This window comes from Phacochoerus africanus, chromosome 14, assembly GCF_016906955.1.
Source record: "Phacochoerus africanus isolate WHEZ1 chromosome 14, ROS_Pafr_v1, whole genome shotgun sequence".
NCBI classification, from domain to species: domain Eukaryota; kingdom Metazoa; phylum Chordata; class Mammalia; order Artiodactyla; family Suidae; genus Phacochoerus; species Phacochoerus africanus.
The window spans coordinates 18,332,485-18,346,343 of record NC_062557.1 but is presented as its reverse complement, the minus strand read 5'-3'; the positions used below and the strand labels follow the sequence as shown (position 1 = coordinate 18,346,343).

The 13,859-nt window shown below is 55.7% G+C and overlaps 2 protein-coding genes across 3 annotated transcripts in view; both read right to left on the bottom strand.

The window, feature by feature from the left end:
* Nucleotides 1-1,698: 1,698 nt before the first annotated feature.
* SPATA32 (spermatogenesis associated 32) lies at nt 1,699-10,831 on the bottom strand (the record flags this gene model as incomplete). The annotated part of the gene is made up of 4 exons (XM_047756784.1): nt 1,699-2,170; nt 2,795-3,714; nt 4,030-4,078; nt 10,638-10,831. Coding segments are annotated over 4 exons (1,248 nt in total), but the record flags the coding sequence as incomplete, so codon positions are not given.
* A 941-nt stretch (nt 10,832-11,772) lies between these two features.
* MAP3K14 (mitogen-activated protein kinase kinase kinase 14) overlaps nt 11,773-13,859 on the bottom strand; it is a 39,586-nt gene continuing 37,499 nt past the window's right edge. For both annotated transcript variants that reach the window (XM_047756547.1, XM_047756546.1), the window contains 2 exons: nt 13,733-13,833; nt 11,773-13,406 (listed from right to left, as the gene is read on the bottom strand). In XM_047756547.1, the coding sequence (XP_047612503.1) occupies nt 13,242-13,406; nt 13,733-13,833 (266 nt within the window). In that variant the 3' untranslated portion in view covers nt 11,773-13,241. The remainder of the gene's footprint in view (nt 13,407-13,732; nt 13,834-13,859) is intronic.

The window sequence follows — 13,859 nt, the reverse complement described above, 5'->3', positions numbered from 1 at the left end:
GCAGAGTCACAGGGTCGGAGGCGAGTCCAGTGCCCCCTCCCGCAGCCCCCAGGCTGGCTTCGGTGTGGACTTTAACACCTTTTGGTAGGGGTGCCCTTCTCCCTCATCACAGGTCTGCTCCTCTCTGCAGGGGAACCTGCTATTGTAGTCTTTTGAGTTTCTGCCTCCCTTAAGGCACCTGAACTTGTGACTCCGCTCCAGAAGCCAACAAGATGGCAAAGGCCCAAGGAACAGGCAACCCCCCCCAAGTCCCCAAGTCAAGGCTTGGGAGGGTGGGGTCCAGCCAAAGTGGGGCTGTGGCCCACTTACCCCAAGTCCCCTGGGAGGGAAGGCGCCCTTCCTCCAAAGGCAAACCCACAAACCACACGAAGGACAAAATAGTCCCTTAAGATGCGTCCCAACAGCTAGATGACTCTCTGGCCCAGCCCCTCTCCAGACGCTCATCTCTGCATCTCTTCTTCATCCCTCCTTCCAGCTTCCTGCCCCTTTTTTTGGCTCTGGCCCATCCCATCCTTTTTTTTTTTTTTTTTAAAGGGCTACACCTGGGGCATATAGAGGTTCCCAGGCTAGGGGTTGAATCAGAGCTGTAGCTGCTGGTCTACACCACAGCCACAGCAATGCAGGATCTGAGCTGTGTCTGCGACCTACACCTCAGCTCTCGGCAACGCCAGATCCTTAACCCACTGAGCAAGGCCAGGGATCGAACCCACAACCTTAGTTGCTAGTGGATTCGTTTCCACTGCGCCACCATGGGAACTCCCTGCGGGCCATCCTCTCCGAATCCTATTCTCCCAGGCTCTGGGCACCTCCCTCCTCAGCCCCTTCTCAGGTGGGGCAGGATCCTGAGGCTCTGCAAGGCGGGGCTTTCGTTTGATGGGAGACCTTGGCCCAGAGTAGGTCTTACCAGGGCCCCAGCCTTGGTGCTGCCTCCCCTTCTCCTTCTTCCCAACTTACCTCTTCCTGCCCATGTCCAACCCGCACTCCAAATTCTCTTCCCTCCTGTGCTGCCATCTCCTCTTCCAGAAGCTTCCCCACATTGCCTGTCCTCCCCCACTGTGGTGGAGGCTTGTGCCTTTGTGTGCATGTTTAGTACGTGTGTCTGGATCACAGGCACTGTGTTTGCATGTGCCTCGTGTACGGCACGTGTGGAACACACTTCCTTGGTCTGTGTGTAGATGCATTATGTGAAAGTCTACGTGTAATGTGCTTGTCAGCTGCTGGGGTGTGTATGTGTGTGTGTGTGTCTGGGTTGCCTGTGGAAGTGCACCGTTACACACGGGCTCTCCCCTACATAGGAGGTGCCTCTGACCCAAGGCTGTGGGCCCCTGAAGGACCAGTCTTTCGGCTTCGCTCTTCCCCCCTTCGAAGGACACCAGCCCCTCCCCCCACGAGGCCTTCCCCATGGAGAAAAGCAGAAAGTCCTCCTCTGAGAATCTTCTTGCCTCCTCAGCCCCACCCCCAGGCTCTCACCTCGGAGGATCTCAACATACCCCTTTTTATTTTATTTTATTTATGTTAGCTTTTCATGGTTGCACCTGCAGCATATGGAGGTTCCCAGGCTAGGGGCCGAATCAGAGTTGCAGCCTCCGCCTACGCCACAGCCACAGCAATGAGGGATCTGAGCCAAGTCTGCCACCTACACCATAGCTCACGGTAACATGGGATCCTTAACCCACTGAGTGAGGCCAGGGATTGAACCCACGTCTTCATGGATACTAGTTGGGTTCATTACCACTGCGCCACAATGTGAGCTCCCCAACATACCCCCTTTTATACCTAAGAAATATAAAGAGCACTACTGAGGCCTCCAGGGACTAGTCCCAAGTCTCTACTGCCCACCTAGTCTCACCTGGCTAGGTGAAGGTGAGCAGAACCACCCCTGGGGAGTCAGCAGGGACAAAACAGGCCTGGCAGAGTGCTCAGGGGGCAGGGGGTACTGGGGTAGCTACAAAATGGGGGTGGCATCCCTAAAAAAATCCAGACCAGGGTGCCACAGCCAGAGGGAGGAGCTCACTGGTCCAGGAGCGTTTGCACAAAAAGTCTGAGCCAGGGGCCAGCACTGGAGGCTTTACTCGTTTTGTCTAGTCATTTCTCTGGGGAAGTGGGGGACGACAGCTTAAAATGGATTTTCAGCAATAATGGACTCCCTTTCTTGGTTCCCGGCACTGAGCTGCAACGCAAAAGAGAGAGTGTCACTTGGGTCCCAGAGGAGGGTCAAGGAAGAGGGCTGAGCCCAGAGGCCTCTCCGAGGAAGGCCCTGGGGCTAAGAGGGCCTCTTCCGGCCTCGGGCTGATGGGCTGCGGGAGTTCTGCTGTGTTCATTATCTCCAGGAAGCACAGGCGCTGGAGAACCCGGGTCCCTCCTTCCCGGCTTGATGGAGGTAGGTGTCCTGGGCCCAGGGCTGGGGACATGTTTTCAGGAAGGCGGCCACTGGCATTTCCAGTGAGGGGGAGATGTCTACGCTCTGGGTGGGAAGTTCCTGATGCCACAATGGCGTCCTAGTTCCCACTCTGACCCCAGGTCCCTGCCCCAGCCCTGGAGCACTCACCCTCCATGGTCCCCGGGGCCTCCTCCAGCCCTGGCCTTGGCACTGTGCCTCAGCCCATTGGAACCTTGTTCCCAGCGGCCTTTATGAGGTCAATGAGGTTGAGATATCACATCCCACCCCATCCCCTAGCCGGGCCCTCATTCCGCTATCCGCCCCCACCCCCGGGGGCCCTGTGAGGAGTGGACCCCCTACCCATCCCCATGCAGCCCGCTCCTGGGGGAAGCCATCGGCCAGCCTCTCACTCACTCTTTTTCAGCTCCTTGGGGCTGAGGGGACATGTTCGGGGACTGGAGGAATTTCACTTCTCCTTCAATGGTGGCCCTCTTGAACCCCGGCTTGCTGAAGTCAAGGTAAGGGTGAGGTAAACGCCTGTCTTCCTCCTTGGGAGCTTTCGGCAGCTCCCTGGTTTCTAGCGGTTTCTCTGGTGGCAAGTCCTGGCTGGGCTTTTCCTGCTTTGGCTCGTCCGTGGTGGCCTCTGCAGAAGGCTCCGTAGCCTTCTGGGGTGGGGCTTTGATCAGGTGCTTCAAGCTGGGCAAGTCCGTCTTGCTGGAGGAGGCCACGGCCAGGGAGGATGCCAAGTTGATCAGCTCTGCCAAGCCGATGGTTGGTGGGGAGCAGGGCGGGTCTGGGCTGAGAGGTTGCGGGGAGCCTGAGTCTAGAGGAGCGGGCTTCTTGGAGCACAAGGTATCCTTGGAGACCGAGGGCTTCTTTGGGTGTCTCGAGGTCCTGGTTGGGCTCTTCTGGGTCTTCTCTTGCAGGCTGTGTTCTGAGGCCTGGATGAGCTTGTCTGACCAGAAGAGGTGCCTGGAGGTCTGGACACGGATGGAGCGGTGGTCGGGGGACACCTTTTCCTTCTCTGCGAAACCCAGGTAGCTGGAGTTGGACTTCATACTCCACTGGCTGATGTCCTGCTGCCTTAGCCCCTCTGGGTGGGGATGGAGGGACTCTAACCTAGGTCCCTGGGGCTTCGGGTCTTCATTATAGGGCTCCAGGTTGGCCACCTGCAACTTGGGCTCTGCCTTCGGCTTGACCTCAGGCTTGCCTACGACCCCTGAGCACAGCTCCGGCTGCTCGAAGGCCTGGGGCTTCCATTCTGGCCCCAGTTTAGGGTCTGGGTTCAGGACCTCTTTGTATGGGGGCTCCAGCTCTAGCAATTCTTTCTCCAGCTGAAAGGTTTCAGTAGAAAGCTAAGGACCTGGCTGCCCCTGAGGTCCTCCCTGTCACCCATTCCTTGCCCTGTCCCCCTTGTTCGTGTGCTCACTCCCCCCGCCCCCACACTTGTCTCTTGGAAGTGATGGGGTGGTGGGGTGGCAAGGGGGCGGTGTGGGTGGGTGTGCCTGTATGTGCCAGCACTGGCCTGGTACTAGGGTCCCAGAATTGTCAAGGGGTAGGTGCTGGTCAGGCTTCAGAGAGGATGGGCTCGAAGAGCCCTGCCCCTTGCCTCCCGCCTCCTCATGAGAGGTGACATCACCCACTTTTACCTCCATCTCATCTTCATCCTGTACTGGCTGGAGCTGGCTGTAGATTCTCCTAAGACAGAAGGAGACAGAGTGGGTGACAGGACTCCATGGGGCGGATGGGGTGGGTCTCCGGAGCCCTGAAAGCCCCCTGCCTTGTGCGAAGGCTGGCAAGAGGCCCCCAGCTCACTCCCCTGGCCGTGCCCACTCCCACCAAGAATTCCAGAGTCTCAAACTTCAGTGAGTTCAGGAAGCACCTAGAACTTAGCAAGTTGCCCCCCTCCCCACCCACAAAGAAGGATCCTGCTGGTTGGAGGTGAGGCCCAGGAATCTTCATTTTAATCCAGCATTCCAGTGAGCAAGTGCCCTGAAGGCAGCTCCCCGCAGACGGAGAAGCCCAGAGCAACACCCTCTCCCAGACCTGCACAATCCCAGCTTGGCAGATCTGAGATGCTGAGGTGTGGAGGGTGCCCTTGGTTCTTGTGGGTAGTTTGCTGCCAGCTTGGCCATTGCCCTCGGTGCTCAGCCATTTTGCCCGCCCCACCTTAGGCACCTGCCCACCCTCATCTCGGACAGAGCTCTGTCCTTAGAGAAAGGCAGCTATAAGAGGCCAGGTTCCATCCATGCCCCTCCCACCCCAGTCCTCCTCCCATAACAGGGGCTGGAGGCAGAAATGGGGGGGGGGATGGTACCCCCCACCTCACTGTCTTTTGGTCTAGATACTGCCTTCGGGAAGATTTGGGAAATGGGCAAGATAGAGGGAGATCCTGGTGGGGATGTGAAAACTTGGCAGCTGGGGCAGCTGGTTAGGGTTGGTGATCTCGGAGGGGCTGGGGAGAGGTCCTGCGATGATGGGGGACTGGTTCTCACAGTGACTCCGCAGTGTCCACCGACTCCTTGCCACAGCAGGGAAATCCATTGGCACCTGGCAGGGAGAAGGAGGTGAGGGCAGGGGAGCTGCTGGCGGGGGACAGCCCCTGAGAGGTTCTGGAGCCCCAGCCGGTGGTGCTGCTCCAGCCACACCCTCCCTCCCTGCCCCTTACCTCTGCCTCCCCTCTTCTCTTGCCTTCCCCTCTCCCCTCCTGCTCTCCCGGCCCTCCCTGGCCAGTGTCACCAGCCCTGTCCTCCAGGTCTGCTCCCCTCCGCTTGCCCTGATCTATCTTGTCCTCTATCAGGGCCAAAACTATAGCAGTCACTTCCATTTATCGAGTGGTTCCAGCCCAGGCAGCGTGTCGAGCACTTTCTCTGCTTTAGCTCATTGATTCAACACAAAAGTTGAGACGAGGTTCACTTGCCCAGGGTCCCTCAGCTGATCATTCAGGAAGTCAGGACTTGCAGGTTTTTTTCTTTCTTTCTTCTTCTTCTTTTTTTTTTTTTTAAGGAAGTCAGGACTTGAATGCAGGATTCTTTTTTTTTTTTTAAGGCTGCACATGCGGCATGTGGAAGTTCCCAGGATAGGGGTCGAATCGGAGCTGCAGCTGCCAACTTATGCCACAGGCACAACCACAGCAACTTGGATCTGAGTCGTGTCTGTGACCTATGCCACAGCTCAGAGCAACGATGGATCCTTAACCCACTGAACAGGACCATGGATGGAACCAGTGTCCTTATGGATGCCAGTTGGGTTTGTTACCACTGAACCACAACGGGAACCTCTTCTTCTTCTTTTTTTTTTGTCCTTTGTCTTTTAGGGCCGCACCCACAGCATATGGAGGGTCGAATCGGAGCTGTAGCTCCCGGCCTACACCACAGCCACAGCAACACCAGATCTGAGCCGTGTTTATGACCTACACCACAGCTCACAGCAACGCCAGATCTTTAACCCACTGAGCGAGGCCAGGGTCGAACCCACAACCTCACGGTTCCTAGTCGGATTTGTTTCCGCTGCGCCACGATGGGAACTCCAACAATGGGAGCTTCTTGAATGCAGGTTTGACTCAAGAAATTTAACTCCCCTGCTCGGCATGCTGTCCCAACCTGGGGCCTGTAACTGTGTGAGCTTCCCTATCACACCCCAGATGAAATGTCATCTCCCTCTGTTCCTGCCTCTCCCCCCCCTTTCTCCATTCTCTTTGGCCAGGCTTCAGATCTACCACACACCCTAGTCGTGGCCTCTCCTACCCTGAAATCTGCTCTCTCTTCCCCTGGCTTTTCACTCCATCACTCCCTGGGGTCATCCATCCAACTCCAGGCCAGGGTTCTCACTCCAGGAGCTTCATCTGAGATGATGCTGACACCCATCTGGTTATTTATGGGCTCTGAAGAGGGGACTGACTCTTTTGAGGGGGGGCTGTCCCTCACCCCAGTCCTGGAGCCTTGTATCTTTTTTTGCTCTTGGCTGCACCTGCAGCACATAGAAGTTCCCTGGCCAGGGATTGAATCTGAGTCGCAGCTGTAACCTACACCACAGCTGTGGCAATGCCGGATCCTTAACCCACTGTAGCACGGCAGGAATTCTGAAGCTTGTATCTTTTACTGCAGAAGCTTCTTTTTCATCCTTTGGGGATAGGGGCCACCGGGCTGTCCCATTCTCTGAGGGTAGTGGATAGGGGTTGCTGGAAAGGGGTCATGCCGCTGAACACGTTGGGTCCCTATGAGCCTGGAGTGTGGCAGGAAGTGACAGCCTTGGCTCTGGCTGAGAATTGCTCCTAAGATTATAGCAGAGGATTTGAATGTGCTGCAGGTTCTTCCTAGAGATGTAGCGGTTAGGGAGGGTCCTTGCATGGCTGGTCCTGGTGCTGGGATTTGGGTTCCTCCACGTTCAGCTTGGGCCTGGGCTCCTGGATCAGCTGGGTGGCTGGGCTAGGAGTGCCCTGGGGACAGGCTCCCAGTGGCCAGCTTAGTGGTTCTCGACCAACATGCTTCCTGTGACCAACCCTTGGCTTCCTCCCCACGTCTCTCTTCATCTCCAGCTCTACCCACCCCAGGTGCTGCTATTCCTCAGGCTTTTGACCTCACAGCTTTCCTGGGTTTGCTTTATAAAGTTTCCCTGAGCAATGCAATCAACGAAGCCTTCCATAAACAGCTACCGGATATGGAGAGGAGAAATTATTATGGTATCAACCTCATTGCAGCACTGAGGGTTGGAAGCAAAAGTCTGAGGTTGACTCAACTTGGGGCCTCTGTGTCCAAGTTGGGCATGTTCTATTGGGCATTCAAGTGACATTTTGTAGTATGTAAAATAATTTCAATTTCCAATGGTGGGTGGTTGTTATACAGAAATGTATTGATCTTGGTGTTCACTTGTGGTGCAGTGGGTTAAGGATCTGGCGTTGCCGCTGCTGTGGCTTGAGTTGCTGCTGTGGCGTGGGTTCCATCCCTGGCCTGGGAACTTCCATATGCCACCCCCCCCGGGGGGGAGGCAAAAACAAACAAACAAAGAAATGTATTGATCTTATGTCCTGCAACCATCCTAAAATCTTAGTTCTGGTAGTTTTAAAAATAACGATTCTATAGGATTTTTTACATAAACAATACTCTATGTGACTCAACCCAGTCTTACTTCTTCCCAATCAGGATGTTTCTTATTTCCTTTTTTACCCTTATCTTACTGAGAATAATCTCTAGAACAATGTCTTTTTTTTTTTTTTCTTTTTAGGGCCACACCTGTGGCATATGGAAGTTCCCAGGCTAGGGATGGAATTGGAGCTACAGCTGCTGGCTTATGCCACAGTCACAGCAATGCGGGATCCAAGCCACATCTGCTACTTACACCATAGCTCACGGCAATGCTGATCCCCAACCCAATGAATGAGGCCAGGAATTGAACCCTCATCCTCATGGATACTAGTCGGAGTTGTTTCCTCTGTGTCACGATGGTAACTCCTAAATTTCTCTTTTTAAACTTTTTTTTTTTTGTCTTTTTAGGGCTGCACCTGCAGCATATGAAGTTACCAGGGTAGGGGTCAAATTGGAGCTATGGTTGCCGTCCTACGCCAGAGCCACAGCAATGCGGGATCTGAGCTGTGTCTGTGACATACACCACAGCTCATGGCAACACTGGATCCTTAACCCACTGAGCGAGGCCAGGGATCCAACCCCTATCCTCATGGATACTGGTCAGATTCGTTACTGCTGAGCTGCTGCGGAACTCCTAAACTATTTAACTACAGCTCAGTGGCATTAAGTATATTCATACTGTTATGAAACCCTCACCACAACCTATCACCAGAATATCTTTCTTTTTTCTTTTTCTTTTTCTTTTTTTTTTGGCCTTTTAGGGCTGCACCTGTGGCATGTGGAGGTTTCCAGGCTAGCGGTTGAATGAGAGCTATAGCCTCTGGCCCACCCTACAGCCACAGCAACTGCGTGATCTGAGCCGCATCTGCGACCTACACAGCTCACGGCAATGCTGAGCGAGGCCAGGGATCGAACCTGCATCCTCGTGGATACTAGTCAGATTCGTTTCTGCTGAGCCACAATGGGAACTCCTGGAATATCTGTTTCTTCTGGAGTGAGCCTTTGGAGTTTGTATTTTTTAAAATAATTTGTCCATTTTATCTAAGTTGTCAAATTTATTGGCATAATTTATTCCTAATATTCCCTTATTACCCTTTTCATATTTGTAGAATCTGTAGTGATGTCAACTCTTTCTTTGCTCATATTGGTAATTTTTATCTTCGTTTTCTCGGGTTCAGTTTGGCTAGAGATTTATCAATTTTATTGATCCTCTAGAACCAGCCAGATGTATGTCTGATCTTTTGTCTGTTCACCCTAAAATGACATCTGCCAGGTAACAGGCTCCTGCAGTCATAGGCTCCCAATCAGCTTTTTATAATTTCACTCTTACATACGGACAACCAAACATCACCAGGCATTTGAAGAAGCTGCCAACATGGAAGTGACAGACCAAGAGAAAAGATCACTCCAGTGCAGCAGAGGTAATCTGAGAAATAGAAGACCCCTTAAAAACTGTGATCATCTTCAGAGATTCAGAGGTGAAGATATTCAACAACATATACTGCATCCAAAAAGTAAGGACAAGATACTATTAAAGGGTTAAGAGACGGAGTTCCGGTCGTGGTGCAGCGGAAACGAATCCGACTAGGAACCATGAGGTTGCGGGTTTGATTCCTGGCCTTGCTCAGCGGGTTAAGGATGTGAGCTGTGGTGTAGGTTGCAGATGCGGCTGGGATCTGGTGTGGCTGTGGCTGTGGCATACGTAGGCAGGCAGCTACAGCTCCGATTCGACCCCTAGCCTGGGAACCTCCAAATGCCGTGGGTGCGGCTCTGAAAAGATTCCCCCCCCCCAAAAAAAAAGAAAAAAGAAAAAGAAAAAAAAGAGAAATCAGAAGTTCCCTGAGTTGGAAGGTATCTTTGGTTTATAAGGATTCACTGAATGCCCAGTACTACAGATGTCAAAAGAAACTTGCTGTAAAAATTCATTGCATCGGAAACTAGGAATTCCTATATGCTCCTAAGGGGAAACGCCAGTCATCTACAAGTGGAGGAGACTCATACTGGGCAATCTCCAATGTCATCTCTCTGACACACCTAGCTGTCCAATTACGTTTTCATTTTTAGTGAACATGTGAGACTCAGAGCCTAGCACAAGAGTAAGCCCTGAAGGGGGTGCAGTAGGTGTTGCAGGAGTGATTTAAGGGGTCTTCGTCAATTTGTTAGCCTTACGAATTTGGGACCGGAATTTGGGGGGGGGATCTTTTCAGAGCCGCACCCACGGCTCCCCGGTTGTCAGTTCTTGGCACATTTTGAAAGCTGGCCCCTGTCCTTCTGGGAGAGAAGAGCCTGAGAAGAAAGCCTCCCTGGGGGAAGGGACTGAACAGTTGAATCTGAGCCCCTATTATTAGAAATCTGGGAGATCCAGGGCCCTGGGTGGCAAACAGAGAGGAGTGCAACGCACACCAGAGGCGCATGATAAGTATCTGTTGAAGCAGATTGCTTTTCCCTGCAAAAGCTACAAGCATCAACCAGGAATTTGATTTTGGGGGTTCTCTCTCTGCAGTGTGGGATAATTCACATGTCTTTCTTTCCTGGGCACAGGGCCACTGCTCTGTGCGCCCAGAAGCCCTCCAACAACTTTTCGAGTCTCTGGTCTTTTTTTTGTCTTTTTTTGCCCTTTCTAGGGCTGCTCCCGCGGCATACGGAGGTTCCCAGGCTAGGGGTCTAATCGGAGCTATAGCCGCCGGCCTACGCCAGAGTCACAACAACGCGGGATCCGAGGCGAGACTACGACCTACACCACAGCTCACGGCAACGCCGGATCGTTAACCCACTGAGCAAGGACAGGGATCGAACCCGCAACCTCATGGTTCCTAGTCGGATTCCTTAACCAGTGAGCCATGACAGGAACTCCTCCTCCATCTCTTGAGCGGGAACTCCTCGAGTCTGTGGCCTTTACCCCGCGGTGTGCACGTGCGTCCGTGTGTGCACTCACCCGCTTGTGCGCCGCTCTAGGTGGACGCTGGGAGCGGTAGCGGGGTAGCACCGCCCCTCATGCGGATGAGGACCGAGGAGTTTGGCTGGGGCTGACCTTCCTTTCAGGCGCCCAGGCTTAGGGAGCAGCTGCAGGCACCCTCCCGCCTCCCCGCCGGTCCCCGCCCCGCCCAGTCCCTCACTTTCACTTTTCCCGCCGGCCCCGCCCCCCCGCGCGCCCGCCCGCTCCCACCTGTCACCCCCATGCTGACCGAGGCTCTGTCGGGGAGGCGGGGAGCGGGCTGGTGGCTGCTGCCCCTCCGCCTCCAGTGCGCTCTTTGGTGGGAGGTTTTGGGGGGCAATGGAGATGCCCGGGGCACCGGCGCCTGTGATGTCGCTGCCTCTGTGACGTCCCTGCCTTGACCCTGCGGAGACGCCGGTGGGCAGGGAATAGCGTTCACTATTCCCGCTGCGGGGCACATGGGTGGGCTTGGTGCTTTGCGGGCGCCCTCTGGAGAAAGCGGCTCCACCTCTCCCCACAGCAGGAGCCCCTCTCCGGAGCCATCTCTGCTCTGCAGTAGGTCCAGAGGTGGAGGGCAGAGACCGGTAAGCCTGGGGTCTGCTGGGTGGAACTTCGCACTGGCCCAGGGAACACAGGCACAAGGCTGATGCCCCTTCCAGGCTCAGGACCCTCCCAGAGCCTGCTGAGTGTAGAGCAGATTAGACAAGGTACCCTATGTGTGGGTGGCATCCATCCTCAAACAAGTCCTGTGTCCCCACCAAGGAACCCACTTTGGGAAAGTCATCTCTGACCGCTCAGACACAGACTCGGAGACTTGCGGACACTTGGAGCAGCTGCAAGGACGGGCAGTCCAGGCCCACTCTCAGTTCAGTTCCCAGGAAGCCAGGCCTCAGGGATGGGGAGTGGGTGGGGGCAGTCTTTGTTCCGGGGCCCTGCCCCCACCTAGTCCTGCCTGTTCAGTGCCCAGGCCTTGGAGTCCCCCTCCCGCTCCCCTCAGCCCGGCGGTGTTTGGCTAGGGACTTCCCTGCTTGTCACCAGGTGGGGTATCTTGCCTAACTGGTCTGAATGGAGAGCCCAGAGGTGGGATGGGAAGCACCCACCGGGAGGGGTGGTGGGAAAAGCAGCCCCGCTCAAGGGCCCTAAGGGGTGAGACTTGATAAGATCCCACCAAGAATGCAAAGGGAGGAGGTCCCTGCTGGCTCAGTGGGTTGAGAATCCCATGTTGTCACTGCTATGGCACAGGTTCAATCCCTGGCCCAGGAATTTCTGCATGCCATGGGCCAGGCAAAAAAAAAAAAAAAAAAAGGCAGCTGTTAGGACATGAGGTTCAGCAAATGGACAGGTGAGAGTGGAAACAATCTTGGCCTAAACAGTTATCACTCCAAACTTTATTGCTCAGAGTCCCCTGCCGCAAGAACTCCGCAGTACCAAGGCTGCGGTTCTGCAGGAACAGGGGCTGCGGGTCTCCCCTTGGGGAGCACTATGGCTCGATGTGGATAGGTGGACAGAGGCCACCTTGGTGAATGTGGGGATGAACTTCTCCCCAGGAGGACTCTCAGGGGACACCCTCTCACCCCCAGGAATTGAGGCTCGCAGGCCCCTCACCACACAGGGATTCACAGTTGATTAATGCTACATGAGTCCGGATTAGCACCCCACCAAAAGAAGAGGCCAGGCCGAGGCGATGGGTGGGGGTGGCATCTCATCTGAAAGGCATCTGGAGGAAGCTTGATGGGTCACATGCATGGAGAAGGGTCAAGAGTTGAGTCCTGTCACCCCGTCTCCTGGCCTGCCCTCCTCTCCTGGAAGGCGGCCACGAAAGTGCTTTGAGGTCATCAGAGTGCAAAGTGCAGCTGGCAGTGCCCCCGAGACCAGGGGCGACAGGGTCAGTGAGCGTGGTGCCCGAGCCGTGTCTTGGGAAGCTGGGGTGCGGATGCTGAGAGCCGCGGCCTGGGGAACAGTAGCACCTGTGTCCGCCGCTTTCCTTCGCGTCTGTTGTGCACCAGTCCCGACAGGCCTCGTGTCCGACTTTACTTCTACACACAAGGGAGCTGCAGGCCAGCTAGGTCAGGGCAGTGCTGGGCCTGCGCTTGGGGCTCAGGGGATGCTGCTCTGGGGAGGACTGGTGGCCAGCAGCAAAGGGGCACGTGCCTAGGCACTGAGAACCATGTCACCTGAACGACTTCTTTGGTCCTTGGCTGAAGCTGAACTCAGCTCAGGGCCTGGGTTGCAGCACCCTGAGAAGTGGGGTGCTCTCTCCCGGGAGATCCCCCAGTGGCAGGCTCTCCTCCCTCCCTGACCTGGTCTGAAAAATTTCTGGAGCTAAAAAGGCGTTTGATGGCCAGGCAAGACCGGGCAAGGGGCTCAGAGGGCTCCCCATGAACCCCAGGGCAGGGATGCCTGCCGCCCAGTCCTGTACTGGGCCTGCGGGTGGGTCATTAGACGCTACACACCCTCATACCTGCCTGGAGGCCGAGGGAGGGGCTCGCCCACCCCTCCCTGACCCGGTGGAAGCCGCTCTCCCCTGACTGCCAGCACGTAGTCACTGATCCTAACGGGTCAGGCCAGCCTGTCAGGACCAAGGCAGAAAAATCCTCTTTGTTCCCAGAGGGAAGAGGCCTCCTGCCTTCCTCCTCTTCCTCAGGCGGGCTCAGGCAGCACACAGGTGGGAGATCCTGGGAGGTGTTTTGTGAGCCCCACCTTACTGCGGCCAGTCCCTGGTCCTACCGCTGAGCTAGGGGCTGGCAGACCCCTGGGGGCAGAGCCTGGGCCGCAGGGGTGGCACTGAGCACCAGGAAGGAAGGCTGCTTCTGGCTGAGTGGAGCCGGTGGTGGAAGGCGGGTTAGGGCCTGTTTTCCAGCTGGCCGTGCTTGACCCTCCAGCTCCAGGCGAAGCTGCCGTCAGGGGCCAGGGTGCACTGCAGGTCGATGCCTGAGTCTGGCACCTCCATGTCATAGCGCACGGGCTGCCCGTCCTTGGTGACCAAGCTGAAGGCTGCGGCTGGGATCTGGGGGCAGAACAAACCAAAGGCCTCAGAGCGGCAGGGGCGCTGAAGCTTCCTGGGAGTGCAGAGCGGACGGTCTGCCTTCGCGCCGGGAGACTCCCACCTGTGGCCGAGCCGGCAGCCCTGACTATCTGCACTATCTGCCTTTCCTTCTGGAAGACCTGACCCAGCCCAGGCACAGACCCTGGGGAAGCGGTCTTGCCCTGGGACCCTGGGGGGACCTCCCGGCAGTGCCATTCCTACTTATTCCAAAGCCTCTTTCCTGGAGGACTGGGCGAGGCGCGCTGGATCCTGGGACTCTGCCCCTGAACAGGCACCTGCCCCCTTACCTGGCTGCTGATGCCAGTTGCGATGTCTCCCACCTTGACCCGGTGGAACTCCCGGATGTGCAGGTGTTCGCCATTGAGAGACTGGATCTGGACTTTCACACCTGGAAGGCAGGCAAGGTGACTGTCA